At 47.5% G+C, this 14,784-nt stretch overlaps 1 protein-coding gene and 1 non-coding gene across 2 annotated transcripts in view; both read left to right on the top strand.

The window, feature by feature from the left end:
- The window catches only part of TRPM8 (transient receptor potential cation channel subfamily M member 8), a 76,016-nt gene that overhangs the window by 18,011 nt on the left and 43,221 nt on the right, over window positions 1-14,784 (top strand). The window contains exons 9-14 of the mRNA XM_064485278.1: window positions 1,657-1,759; window positions 3,842-3,960; window positions 7,999-8,289; window positions 9,886-9,981; window positions 10,803-10,932; window positions 12,309-12,454. Coding sequence (XP_064341348.1) covers window positions 1,657-1,759; window positions 3,842-3,960; window positions 7,999-8,289; window positions 9,886-9,981; window positions 10,803-10,932; window positions 12,309-12,454 — 885 coding nt within the window. The remainder of the gene's footprint in view (window positions 1-1,656; window positions 1,760-3,841; window positions 3,961-7,998; window positions 8,290-9,885; window positions 9,982-10,802; window positions 10,933-12,308; window positions 12,455-14,784) is intronic.
- Window positions 3,058-3,131, top strand: TRNAG-ACC (transfer RNA glycine (anticodon ACC)). Its single transcript has one exon. It is a non-coding gene; the product is annotated as a tRNA-Gly (tRNA).

A 14,784-nucleotide genomic window follows, 5' to 3' on the forward strand; every position in this document is an offset into this window, starting at 1 on the left:
TGGGCTCTGGAACAGGCGCTTCAGAGAAGATAGTGTCCACAACAGAGGGAGTGCTTGTTTTCAGGGAGGAAACACAAACTGAAAAAAGGTTCTTCTCGCGTGATTACAGTACAGTGCATTGTGTAATTTCAAACCGGAACGGGTGTTCTGAAGCAAGACAGTGTGGATGCACAGGGGCGTGAGCCAGGGGAGCCTGGCTGGGAGTGGACGGCTCTCTGGGGAAGGCTTCTCAGAGGAAGTGACGTGGGGGCCATGATCTGCACGATGCTGAGGGTTGAAAGGCTGAGGACTGGGGATGTTTGGTGAGAGCAGCATGTGCAAAGTTCCTGAGCTACAAGGCTTGGCCCACCCGAGGAGGGGAAAGATGGCACCGCGGGTGGATATTGTGGGTGGAAACCGGAGAAGCCATGCCAGGGAGTCCCTTGAACACTGTCTTCAGGTTTTGACCTTGTTGTAATGGTCTTGCTTTGGTCTTGTTGTAAAGTGTGATGGGAAGTCACTGAAGAATTTGAAGCGAGGTGAGATGTGATCAGAGTGTGGTCAGGAAGTCTGACTCTGGCTGCCGTGGGGGGTCAGGATTGGAGAGGTGGGAGTACACGGCTGGAGGGGGGATGAGCCAGGAGCTCCTGCAGCGTCTCTGGGTTCCATCAGTTTGCTCTCTGTCTGTATTCACCTTCTTTCTTCCTTTCCATTTTGGAGGAGAAGGTGTCTCGCCCTGTCTGTGCTGCCCACCCCCACTCGCACCCCGGAATCCCGGGACCTGGACCCCCCCCACTTGCATTTCTAGCTGACCCCTTTCCTGGACCGCTTTCCTTTGCCTGAACAAAGGCTGCCAGCGTGATCAAAGGGCCCCTCCCTTCCTGCTGCCAGCCCCTCGTCTATCCATCAAACCCACTGTGCTCCATGTTTTCCTGCAGTTTTCATTTACCTCCTCGTCATCCTCAGATGCCTCTTGAACTCCAGCCCTGCCTTTCCCAGGAAACTGCAGCCTTCAGGTCACCTCCTAAAGTGTGAATCCAGGGGTCCATCTTAGTCCACGTCTTCACCCTTCCAGCCACCAAGCTTGCCAACGCCTGAAACCTTGTAGTCAGGGTGTCTCCCTCCCCCCCCCCCAGCTCTTTAATCTTAAAAAACTGTTTTAAAATTAAACATTACAGAAGAATCACAAAGGCTAATATAGCAAATTCCTCATCCCTTTATTCAGTCACCAGATTGTCTTGGCTTTTGTTCACACTTGGGTGATTTCTCTGGTTTTCTGTTATCTTTTCCTTTTTTACTCACTCATGCAGCACTTGAGCGCCTACCACGTGCTGCCAGGCTTTGTCTCACACACACGCGCGCGCGCGCACACGCACACACACACACTCTCACCCCCTAGTCAGTGAGTCTCTCAGCTTTTTGAAAGAGCCCTTTTTCTGTGTGTGCCCTTGTAGACCCAATACTTATTCTCATCGTTGTCAAGGACTCACTGTTCCAATTTAGAAACTAGACGCTGTGGGAACAGGTGCTGTAGGGGAGTGAAGAGGATCTGGAACATTCCTATAGGTGGTCTTGAAAAACAAAATGGAATGAAAGATTCCTTACCCAAAGAGCATAGTTTATGTTCCTCATGCCTAAAATCATTGGCTGACAACTCTGCTTTTTAAATCTTACCAGCTCAAAGAAATTCTTGAAAGTTCTCACTTATTAACAGTTATTAAGATGGAAGAAGCTGGGGACGAAATTGTGAGCAACGCTATTTCCTACGCGTTGTACAAAGGTGAGTAAGAACAGCCCCGCTAGCAGTTTCAGCTTCCTGTTGCTCTCTGTGGCTTTTTAATGAGTTGCATTTATTTCTTTAAACAGCTTTCCTGAAATATAATCTAGCACTTAATTTTGTTTATCATAGAATAGAAGTTAGAATATATTGTTGACCTGCTGAGTTAAATCTCCTTGGTTGTATGTATTTAATAGAAGAATTTTAATGTCATTAAAATCCTGGTTGAATATGATCACAGTGCTCTCTGCAGAGCTGTCTCTAACAGTGGTTTAAAACCCTTATCTGAGTGTCAGATGCCTTGAGAATATGATAAAAGCTATGGGCCTTTGTCCCAGGGTTCCACATATATATACACACATGTTTTGTTGAAACATAGCCTCTGTACCCCACTTACTGAACTGAGACTTGAGGGTAGAGTTTTGGATAAAGTAGAAAAGGCAGCTTTATTTCTTTGCCAGGCAAAGGAAATTACAGTAGGCTAATGCATCCAAGACTATGAGCCTGCCTGGGAGAGAAGGCTAGGGATTTAATAGTAAAAGTTCAAGAGGTCACAGGGCAGAACTAGTTTCCATAGAGATCACATACAAGGTAACAAGTTGTTGCAAAGTTGTTCTTGTTTCTGCAGATGCAGGGGTCGCCTTCCCTCTGCTGGGTATGAAGCTCACCTCCAGCTTTGGGACTCTCTTAATATCCTTATTCCTAGAACAAAGGATGCATAGGAAGGGGCTCTATGGAAATGAGCTCTAGAGAAAAACTTGTGCAGCTTAGTCAGGTTGATAAATGCTTTTAGCCTTTTAAGCAGGCATAGGACCTCCTACTGCAGCCTGAGTCCTGCAGCTTGAGCAACAGGATACAAGGAAACCACAAGGGGCCAAAACCAACTGCAGACATGCACAGTTGGAGTGAGTTATGAACAGCAAGATGGGCAAAAAACCCAACTGCTGTTTCTGAGGTGTCAGGTCAATGGGAGGGCACTGGGGTCAAAAGCAGGGCACTGAGCATGACCCCTGCACACAGCACCATGTGGGGGTTGGGTGGACCACCCAAGCCTCCCTCCTCTCCAGCCTAACCTTAGTCAGCAGGAGAATGAGAAAAACCCTTTAAGCCATTACATAGTTAAGCAGTTACAAACACCATTACAGATACCAGATGATCACCGATGACAGAGGGTCCTGCTCGGTTATACGTGCACACATAGTTCACACACATAAATTATTTTGCATTCAGTTTCAGGGGGTTTACAGATTTCCTGAAGCTTATGAATAAAAATCAGTTTTAAAATTCTCATGTGTATGGGAGAGGGGATAGCTCAGTGGTAGAGTGTGTGCTTACCATGCATAAGGCCCTGGGTTCAATCCCCAGTACCTCCTCTATAAATAAATAAATAAATAACCTCCCCCCTCAAAAAATTAAAATTAAAAAATAACAAAATTCTCATGTGTGAACTTTGCTGTCTTAGAATCCCACCAAGATGGAATTACCTGAGGTAAGTAGACCCTTGGCAAAGACCATGTAGAGTTGAGCTGCCAGATTAACATATGTAGGGAATGCAGAGCAGGACAAAGCACCTAGTAACTGCAAGTTCAGCATTAGCTATTCATTAGAATCATACTTACTGTGCTTGTCAGAAATTTGGCTGTAAGGATATTTATTTAAATTATGGGTATAGAGATACATAGGCACAGAAAATATTAGCTCTGGAAGACAAGTAGACCATTGTTAGAATATAGCTCATTATTTCATAGATTAAATTTGGTATAAGTGAGATGTGGTCCTTGAAATGTAACATTTATGGAATCTAAGTCTATTCTATGGAGAAACAGCTATATAGCATAGTTTTAGGATAGGAGAGATATTATTGCCTAAATTGATTCTTATTAAATACTCTGGGACATACAGAATATGGATAAGAATGAGTGAAAATAAACTCAGTGAAATGACGGCTCTGAGTGTCAGATTCTAAGAGAACGTGCTTAGAATCTCCTTTGATAAATGGCTCTGATAATTGGCCATATGGAATGGATCTGACTCTCTTATTTCTGAGCATTTGGTGAGCGGATTTTTTTCTCTGTCCTCTTGTAGCCTTTAGCACCAACGATCAAGATAAGGATAACTGGAATGGGCAGCTGAAGCTTCTGCTGGAATGGAACCAGCTGGACCTGGCCAATGACGAGATTTTCACCAATGACCGCCGATGGGAGGTAAATAAGAAGTCCCCCTGGGTTATCCAGCGTCAGTTCTGGTCCATTTCTGACAAGGTCTTCAATGTCAAATCTTGTAAAAGAGTGTTCTGTCCTGGTACATCAGTGTTGCCAAGCCTCACTTTTCTCATCTGTTGTATGGGATAATAGCATGGACTTAGTAGGTTTGTTACGAAGAGATGATAAAAATAAATGCCCTAACTTAAGGTAACACCAGTCCACCAGTATTATCCAAAGTTTATAGCTCTTCAGCCATGATGTAAGAGGTGATTCTCTGTCCGGTGTGAGGGACAGATTTCCTCTTGGGAGCTGATGGACGGAAGTATAGGGGAGAATATGTGCAGGGTGATTGAAGGGGGTTTATCAGAAGTAGCACGACCAAAACTCAAGATGCCGGTAGTCATTTTGCATCTTGTCCCACCTACCTAGCCGAGTTCTGACAAGAGGATCGATAGCAGTGAGACGCATAAGAGAAAAATAGAATAAGTTGACTGAATATATGCAATGAATGTCTTAAAGCTAGAAAGTCAGGAATCCCCAGGCAATCAAGACCCTCCAAAATGGAAGTTTTATGTCCAAAAAAAATCTGTATTTTTTTTCTAGTAAACTGACTTTTTTCACTTTGAATTTTCAAAAATTTAAGTATAGTTTATTTACAATGTTGTACTAGTTTCAAATGCAGAACAGAGTGATTTAGTTTTATATATATATATATATATATATATATATATATATATATATATATATATAATTTTTCAGATTCTTTTCCATTATAGGTTATTACAGGATGTTGAATATAGTTGTCTGTGCTCTACAGTAGGTCCTTGTTGTTTATCTATTTTATGTATAGTAATGTGCATGAATTAGTCCCAAACTCCTGTTTATCCCTTCCTCTCCTCACCTTTCCCCTGGGTAACCATAGTTTGTTTTCTATGTCTGTGAATCTGTTTCTGGTTTATAAATAAGTTCATTTGGATTATTTTTTTCTCACTTGGAATTTGATGAGAGTTGCAGGACTGCATTTTCTAGCCATGTCCTCTGTGTACAACTAGAGTTACATCTGCCTTAGGAGCTCTGTTTCATGGGAACAACTATAAACTATGACACTTGACTCTGCAAGGCAGGAGCTTCTTTATTTTCAGCTCTTCTGAATTAAGTCATTAGCAGGTAGTGAGAATTTAATTTCACGTGCCTATAAAATTGTATGAAAACGTAGGCGCATGTATTCATAACTTTCATCCTTTGCAGTCAGGTTCAGAAAGCACTTTTAGGCCTACCATTACTTAGTCAAAGATGAAGACTTCATTTATATTAAAATGGATCAATTTTAATAGTAGAATACAAATAAGGTAACGGCTTAGGGGTTTTTAAATTATTCATTCCTTTAGCAAACATTACCTTTGTTTGGCCTTTGCAGTCTAATGAACCCTGCGGCACATTGCAAGTCTTCAGTTATTTGAGAGAAAGTCGAACTGGAAGTAGATCCAGTTAATTGATTCATAAATGAATCCCTGTGTGTGGAACGTTCTATTTAAGTGAGGTCAGATGGCACAAGTAAACTCAGGCACATGCTGAATGGTACATTTAATTGTATTAACTCGGCTGAGGGTGAAGGGCGTAACGGTTAGGGGTGCGGACTCGGGAGCCGGCCACTGCGTGCCTTCGCCCCTGCAAGCGACTTGATCTCTTTAGGCCTCAGTTCCTCAGTCAGTGGCGAGTTGGAGTCAGCTCATGCTGGTTTCACTGCTACCGTTTTTAGGGATTTTTGAGTCAGTTGTTAAATGCAGTCGTTACTAAAATATATATTTTATTAAAAAATAAATAATATACATTTAGAACCAAATACATCTTATTAAAAACAAAGGTCATAAATAACCAGACTCATCCCTTTCTCATTATTTTACTACGTTTACTGTGACCTTTGCTCTCAAGATTATGCCTGTTGTATCTGTGGGCTGGGACCACTACGTGCCACCCCTGATCTAGTCCCAGTTCCGCATTCAACGATGTCACACTGGTAGCTGAAAAGTGGCCACGGTGGGAGCGTTTACACCACAGGAACGGGCAGACGCTACCAGTCGGGGCGTTGTGTTTTCTTCCACAGAGTTGGTGGTCAAACATTGGCCAGCACACCACTGCTCATCTGGAAATGGAGATAGTGATAATAGCAGTGCCTGCCTCGCTGGATTGTTACGATGGTTAAATCAGATAATGTTTCTAAAATGCTTAGAACGTTGGCACATGTTAAGCCCTATATACGTCTTTCTTTAGAAATAAAAATCTTTGGAATAGTGGTAATATTTGTATAACCTCGTTCACTGGGCCAGTTCTCTTGGCCCTCACACCAGCCACCACAGGGATTACCTCATTTCACTGGTTAATAACCCAAGGCTCCATGGGGACCATGGGCAGGGCCTAACTGATGGCATTTTTAGGGCCTGCTCTCAACTTGAATCTCTGAAGCCTCCTTGACCTGTGTTGTCTCATTTCATCCCCACAAGCGCCTGTTTTCCAGAAGAGCAAACTGAGGCTCAGAGACACAATCTTGTTCGGTCACATGTAAGGTCATGGTGGAACCAAGGGTTGGAAACAAAGATGTGTCTGACTGTCAAGCCTTTCTCTGCCCCATGTGCTGGTGGTTCTCAAAGGGTGGTCCGTGGACCGGCGGTGGTGCAGGGAGAAGCGGGAACTTGTTAGCGGTGCGCATGGTCCGACTCTACCTCAGACTTGCCAAAGCAGAAATTCCGGGGTTGAGAGCAGCAACCTGTGCTTTAATAGCCCTCCAGATGGCTCTGATTATAGTTTGAGAACCACTGCCTTATGCTGAAAGAATGTGTGGTCAATGGAAAGGCGCACAGATTTAGAAGGAAACGTGAAAGGCTGGGCACAAGGAGCACTAGCCTCGGGGACAGAGGAACAATAGCAGCGGCTGTTGTCCCCAGGGCAGCCCCCTCTTCCCATCCCCGTCCCACCTGGAGCCACAGTCGGGGGACTCAGGGGACCCTCGGCAGTTCCCTCTGCAGGCAGCGTGTGATCCCTGTGAGACCAACATCAGACAGAAACAGGAGCTGCTAATGCTGCCCTGGGCAGGGGCTGTTCCTGAAGCAGGGGTCAGACGAGTCAGGTGAGGAGAGGGCTGGGTGGGCTGCAGGGCCCAGGCTCCCGGGGCCGCTGCCACTTGGCCCCAGCTGACGGTTCTCTGTGCTGGCAGAGCTTCCGGTGTTTCCTCATGAATCTGGATTTTAATGCTGGAAAGGTAGATTTTTATGAACCGTCTAATTTTTAATGTTGACAATCGAATCAGATTGTAAGAGATACTCTGGAGGACCATCAAAATGTATCTGAGAGCTGGTGTAGCCTGTAGACCACTGGGTGCGTCTGAGGGTCACATTAATTGTCTTTACGAAGATTCCCAGTTAAGCTTCTATGGGATGGGGTTTATCAGGAGCCCAGGCAGTAGAGATAAAGATAAATAATGACCAGGTATAGTTGTCAAGTGTTCCGATGACTCATGATTGTGTGACATGACCAGGCATCAGCCTCGTGGCGCGTGAAGGGCAGCCGGATGATCCCCATGGCAGGGAGGGAAGAGCTGGCTGGCGGTTGGCTCACGATCGGTGTCTACTGTAGACTTCAGAGAAACGGTGCAAGCTGTAGGCTAGCCCCTTGCCCCTAAGGGAGTGGGTGCTTCCTGTGTGCTGGACACTGGGATACAGTTCTTGATCAACATCGTCCTTAGGTGGGCGTCATTCTCCCATTTCACTTGGCAAGAGGCCAAGTCCCATCCAAGCCCACATCTGGCTGATCTCAAGGATTCCGCCACGCTGCTTCCCATGTCCCCACGTTTGAGCTGTAATACAATGTTGTGTTGTGATTGAAAAAAATAAATTTTATTCCCAAAGCAGAATTGAAAGTGAAGGTGAAGATACCGATGCTATACTTTGTGGCTGCAAATGCAATGTGGCTGAGAAGGAGAATGCTTTGTGTCTCCTTGAGTGGACTCGGGTTGTGAGTTCTCTCTCTGCTCCTTCTCCTCAGTCCGCTGACCTTCAGGAAGTCATGTTTACGGCTCTCATTAAGGACAGACCCAAGTTTGTGCGCCTCTTTCTGGAGAACGGCTTGAACCTGCGGAAGTTCCTCACCAGTGACGTCCTCACCGAGCTCTTCTCCAACCACTTCAGCAGCCTGGTGTATCAGAACCTGCAGATCGCCAAGAACTCCTACAATGACGCCCTCCTCACGTTCGTCTGGAAACTGGTTGCTAATTTCCGAAGAGGCTTCCGGAAGGAAGACAGAAATAGCAAGGATGAGATGGATGTGGAACTGCATGTATGTACTGGGTACCGTTGTCTGCTTGAATCCTCCGATGTTTAGCGTCTTCTTTCAAAAAATGTTTCTCTACCTCCATCTTTCCTACTCCCTACCTCATTGCCGTGATGTAGTTAACACATTGGGGTTGTTCACTTTTTCTCCTGCCTTTATTTATGCTAGCAAGTCCAAGTGAGCTAACAAGTGGCGAGCTTTCTTGCTTTATTCTCTGTGCCATATTTCAAACTAGTTGTTGCAGTGTTTCTTAATTGCAAAGCTCGGTGTGACACACTTTCTGAAGTCATCTAACAGGGAACAGGGACAAACAAATGACTGCCTGCTTATACTTTTTGGATATGATCTGCCTAAAATAGTTCTCTGCTACCCCTGCAGAGGACTGGAGAACTGCCGAGCATTGTTTTGTGAATAAAAGGGGCAGTGGATATTTCCAAAGGGATAAGCCAGGTTTCCATTTGAGAGGATGTGGTGAATAGATCACCTGTATTCTCTTGGAATTTCCTGAGGCAGACCCAGTTTCCGACTGAAAGCACCTACAGCTCTTTGCTGAAGGTTTTGTCTGTTGGAGCCCAGTGATGGCTGGAAGCTGGTGTATAAATACCCCAACAGCCTCCCTGCTCAGAGGAGATGGTTCTGAGGCATGTGTTCTACATCAGCTCCTAGGTTGCCTCGTGGGATTAATCTCTGGTTACCAACCATGACGACTTGTTGATAATGTTCCATTTGTGGGTTCTTTCTTTTCCAGTTTCATTTTCTCAATCTCTTACTGGTTTCCCTGGGATCACCTCTCAAACTACTTGTCTCAAATGCTCGGTTGCTTCTGGGGAAACTCAGACTAGGTCATTATTGTTTATAGTTCTTGAATTTCAATGTATGTGTCTGTGTGGCAAAAATCTAAAGGAGCTGGGTATTTGAAAGAACTGGACGTGTTTAGAAAGCTTCTGTTTGATGTGATTTATGTTAAAACTGTCTGCAGTATCTATAACTGTGCCAGAAACATTTCGGATCTTGGTAAAACCTGTAGGGAAGTTTAAAAGGAATATATCCATATAGTTGCTTTTTCTCTGGAAAGGTTCCATTGGAAGATTTGGGAGGCCGAATAGGAGCTGAGATTCTAATTGATGTGTTAGGAATTGAAACTTTGAATAACGCTCCAAAGAAATGGGTATAATTTTATGTTGTGATGGTTGAACTTAAATTATAGGAAAGTTAGAATTTAGTTCGAACGATTTTTCTGGATGAGAAAGGGAGTTATGTGATGCAAAGGAACTGCTTTCTCTTCAGCCTGTCAGAAGTCATTCAGTTTTTAAATTGCTGTCAGCACGTTTTTTTCACCCTTTAAACCTTCCCATCTACTTGTACGTGGACTTTTATGACAGATAAAAGATTCTGGGTCAAATTATACCACCTGGTGAGTTGTGGAGATGAAAGTCACATCACTGTGCTATTAAAATGGATTCAGACACCAAGTCATAGAGCCCTGGAAACGTGGGGCACCCTGCTAGGGCATCCTGACCCCGTTTTCATTCTTGTGTTAGTGCCGCTGCTAAAGTGATGTTCCGTTTGCATGGGCTGACCACGTGTTCTAACCCCTCCCAGGACGTGTCTCCTATTACCCGGCACCCCCTGCAAGCACTTTTCATCTGGGCCATTCTTCAGAACAAGAAGGAGCTTTCCAAAGTCATTTGGGAGCAGGTAAATATCCAGGTCCACGGCGAGTGTATGCTTTGCTGTGGCTCTTCTGACCCTCTCAAAACTTACGTGCCTAACCTAAAACACCATCAATACAATGGGGTGTTTGATGTTGGTGGGTCCAGTTGTGCCTGTTTCCATGGGAACAGAGATGTGCTTGGGATGAGAGGTCCTTGAAAAGCCTCTGTGCTTGGTGGGCAGTCCAGTAGGCACCTGCTTCTTAGGTGTGTGTGGATTTGTGACTGTTTTCCAACTGGGGGAGGTTTTTAAGTTTAATTTAAAAATTAATCCCCAGCTTTATTGCATTGTGGACAGGAAGGAGGGCCTGTGCAAATGTTGCTTTGGGACATGATTGAGACTTTTCTTTGTGATTCTGCATGTAGTGATTTTTATAAATTATTTATGAAGTGGAAACGAAGCTACATTCTCCATTTTGAGAGCATGCAGTCGGGTACTGAGCATTGATTCACACCCAGTCTCACTGACCGCAGCGTCCGGTCTCCGTGTCCTTGGCCGCTTCCCCCTCTGAGCCGCGGCGGTGCGATGGCGCGTGGTCAGGCCCCCCACTGTCCTACTGTCAGCGTCTCCTGCATTTATCTTGATATTTTCTTTTTATATGCTGATTCCACGTTCAGGACTGCGAGTATAGTCAGGTTCAAGACTCTGTGCACATTGCAGATTGTACTCGGTGTCATTACGAACAGCTCCGATTTTTACCATTTCCTGCTTTTGCCACGAGTTTGCCCTTGTCTTGTCTGACTGATGCTGACTCCACCATGTCAAGGGATTACAAACTAACCCTAACATTCTCGCCCCTCTGAAAGACCAAGGGCTGCACCCTGGCAGCCCTGGGAGCCAGCAAGCTTCTGAAGACCCTGGCCAAGGTGAAGAATGACATCAATGCAGCCGGGGAGTCCGAGGAGCTGGCCAACGAGTACGAGACCCGGGCAGTGGGTAAGCCTCCCGGGATGGGACCTGCGGCCGCTACAGGCAGGCGCCCGTGGCACTTACTGGCTTTTCCAAGAATGCAAGTGGGAAAATGTGGGCTCTCTCATCCCACAGCCGCCCAGGGCCACGCCCAGGCCAGATCTGAGTAACGCTGCACCACAGGGAGCTTTGGGCTGTTTTGTTTTGGGGATGCTATTCAGAAACCGTGGCAGGTCTGGGATTTTACCTGACTTGCAAGCTAAGGCAGCCTGCCAGTTCCCTATACAAAGACTGATGGAGACCCCAGACCCCTGGGTCAGGGACACACGTAACTTATTACCAGTGGCGAAGGCAGAACAGTATCTTGAAATGGTCCCTGTGTCTCAGTTCCCTATGGGGTGATGTGAATAAGGGCTGGTGCTGGTGGCTCTGCAGCTCCCTAAGCTTAGGAGACTCAGAGCTTCTGTGAGGCTACAGGTGAGCTGCCCAGCCACAGGGTGAGGTCTCTCATTATCTGGACTATAAGGGCGCAGAGGCATCGCTAAGTGTGACGTGCCTGGAATGTCTGTCCTCTGCCGTTCACCTGTCCTCCATCAAAGCTTGTCAGTTCACCTGCTCCGAGGGCTCAGACCGTGCGGGGATGTGAGAAATCCAAGGCCAGTTGCCTCCAGCAACAGAGAGTTTCAGGCCAGCTCAGGGTTTTCCTTTCCACTTGGGAGTTTGCCGCGTGGTTCGCTGCAAAATACAGGCTTATTTGTCTGCTGTCTTAGCTAATGAAAAAATGCTCTTGAGTTTAGCTTCTCTGGGTTGGAGTAAAGGTGTTCAATTATTTATTTTAATGTATTAAAAATCTGAAGATATAACTTGCTTTCTGTTTGACTTCAACAAGGCAGTGGCTCCTAATATTTTGACTTTCAAGACATTTCTTCTGAGGATCAGCATTTTAGTCTGTATGTGATAAGTCTCAAAACGTAGGCACGCCCTCAATGCAGTAGGCTGGGTTTTCTAACATCATTTGGGGGTTTCTTGCACTGTGCTTTATTTGCAAAGAAACCTCATCAGGAAAGCCCAGAAGGCAGATGAGATGGAAGGGGCTGCCCTCTGAAGGGGGCAGAAGGCCTGGGTCCTCTCCCCAGTGGCTGAACCCCTACCCAAGAGGGCATTCAGTGGGCATTTCTGGACAGCTGCCACCAGGAGGCGCTGTGCTGGGCGTGTGGTGCTTAAAGAAGGTCCCCTTGTTCGGTAGAGTCCTGTTGTGCTGGTGTTCCTTCTCTATGCCTTGTGCTCACAGCTAGGCTTTTCTGGAAGTCAGGGCTTGGTTGGGGAGGTGGGGGCGGGCAAGTTTGGTGTATTGGTCAGCCCCGCCTCCAGCTTCCCTCTCTCCGGTGATAAATATCCCTCAGAGCTGTTCACAGAGTGTTACAGCAGCGACGAAGACTTGGCGGAACAGCTCCTGGTCTATTCCTGTGAAGCTTGGGGTGGGAGCAACTGTTTGGAGCTGGCGGTGGAGGCAACGGACCAGCATTTCATCGCCCAGCCCGGGGTCCAGGTAAACAACACACAGTCATCAAACATCATGCCCAGAAAGGGGCCTTTTCCATCAGATGCTATTAGCAGCATATGAAAATATAATTTTAAAAGGGGGAGGGTAGAGCTCAGTGGCAGAGTGCCTCCTTAGCATGCATGAGGTCCTGGGTTCCATCCCCAGTAAGTCCATCAAAAAGTTAAATAAATAAACCTAATTACTTGCCCCCTAAAAATAATTTTTAAAAGTTAAAAAAAGAATGGGAAAGGGTATATAGCTCAGTGGTAAAGTGCATGCTTAGCGTTCACGAGGTCCTGGGTTCAACCCCCAGGACCTCCATTAAAATATATAAATAAGTAAACTTAATTAACTGCCCCCCTGAAATAAAAAGCCGAAAACAAAATTAAAAAAAACCCGAAAACATAGTTTAAAAGATGTATGTATAATTTTAAAAATGAATCTTCTCCAATTTAAAGGCCATAGCAGGAGAGTTGGGTGATGTTATGGAGACGACAGGGCACAGGCGTCGGTGGAGATCCTTGCTTCTGGAGATGGTGCAAAAGAGAGAATATTCCTTGCATTTCCACAAAGCAAACAGGACAGCCCATGATTATGAGCATGTCTCTAACTGGGTGTGGTGATGGGCCAGGTTACACCAGCTCTCTGGGCCTTAGTTTCCTCATCTGTAAAATGGGCGTAATAGGGGCAAAGGAGAGGCTGCTGTGAGGATTCAGTGAGGACATGCGAACGGTGCCCTCTGTGTCGGCCGTTCCTGTTGCAGCTGTTACTAGTGGAAATGGCAGCAGAGAAACTAGAGTGACGTGGGTTCAGCCAGTGTAGAGGTTTCCTGCCCTGAGTTAAATCAACAGTGGGTTGCACCTGGTGTCCCAGGTTTTGGAGGGAAATTTTCGACCCACCATCCCAGCTGGAGGCGCCTGGGGTGAAGGGGAGGAGGGTAGGGAAGAGACGGACGGACGCACGCTGGTCTGCACGCAACTGATATGCGCGATCACGTTTCATCTTCCCAGCACACGTGGTGGTGGACGTCGTCCTATTTTACTGATGGGGACTCGGGAGCTCAGGGAGGTTGTGGAACACTCCTCAGGTTGCTGCTAGGAAGTAGCCATGCTGGGCCTTGATCCCGTGATGATTGTCTGTCTTACGGACTTCCCATCATGCCACGCAGCCAGTAACTAGCGGGGTTTATGAAAGAACTCCGTCTGCCGCTGCCGCTGAGCTCGAGTCCATGGACGTGGTCCTGGATGCTGAGACTCACGAGGCGTCTTGCAGCCGCTCAAGTGCAACCTCTGCACCGCGGGGGGCTGGAGGGAGGCTGGCACCGGGGTGGGGGTGGCCCGGGAGACCGCCACAGCCGCCACGCTCTGCTCTCGCCCCGTCTTGCTGGGCCCTGGGGAGGCTGACTCACGCTTCCGTCCAAGTTCACCAGTCCTGAGGGTTCCAACCAGATGCCAGTTCATTGGTGTTTATGGACAGTCTCACTGCCAGGCCCCTGGGACCGGGGAGCGTGCTTCCTGTGGGCGGGCTGCTGCGTGGGGTCAGCTGTCCCTGGTGGCTGTGGGACTGAGCTCATGGGGAGCTTTCTGTGATCGGGGGCCTCATGGTGCCGCTTGGCGATGGCCTGGCTGCCCATCACCCCGGCTGGATCACGAGAGTGAGGACTGGAGATTCCTTGTCTTTGTCTGCCCCGCGGAAGCAGACCCCCAAACGATGTGGGTGCAGCTAGTTTGTCCTGGACGTGAGTCCAGGAGGTGTGTGAGGGGAGTGGGGGCAGTGAGATGAGGGGAGGGGGAGGGAAAGGGAAGAAAGCAGACACAGGCGTGCTGGGGAGGAAGCTGTCACGGGGTGCGGCTTCTGGGGGCTTCTGGGAGCCCCGTGGACCTGCCCCGGTGTTGCCCTCCTGAGCCCGAGGAAGCTGGCGTTCACCCACCAACTGCAGCTTGTGGTGCATCCGGGGCTGCCCCTCGTGGGCCGGGCACACGCTGGGCCACAGCTGCCCAGGCAGAGCGTGACAGGGCTCCCCGGAGAAGCCGTCCTTTCCCAGAGGGAAGTGCCGGGGTGGGTGGGCATCTGGGTCCGAGCCCTTCGGTCAGTGCTGGGAAGGCCTCGGGTGCCCCCCTGCTTGGCCACAGAGACACACCAGCCCCCTTCTGACTGATGACAGTCTTTTTTGAGAGCTGTGTGGTCCTTCGATGTGGCCCAGCCTAGCCTCCCTCCTTGTGTGCGGACTCAAAGTACGGCTTTTCAGGTGCATTGCAGCTCGAGCTGGTGTGGACACCAGTGGTCTCTCCCTTCCTGACTTCCTTTTAGTTTCCTGACAAGTGGCACCTGTCTGC

This window comes from Camelus dromedarius, chromosome 4, assembly GCF_036321535.1.
Source record: "Camelus dromedarius isolate mCamDro1 chromosome 4, mCamDro1.pat, whole genome shotgun sequence".
NCBI lineage: Eukaryota > Metazoa > Chordata > Mammalia > Artiodactyla > Camelidae > Camelus > Camelus dromedarius.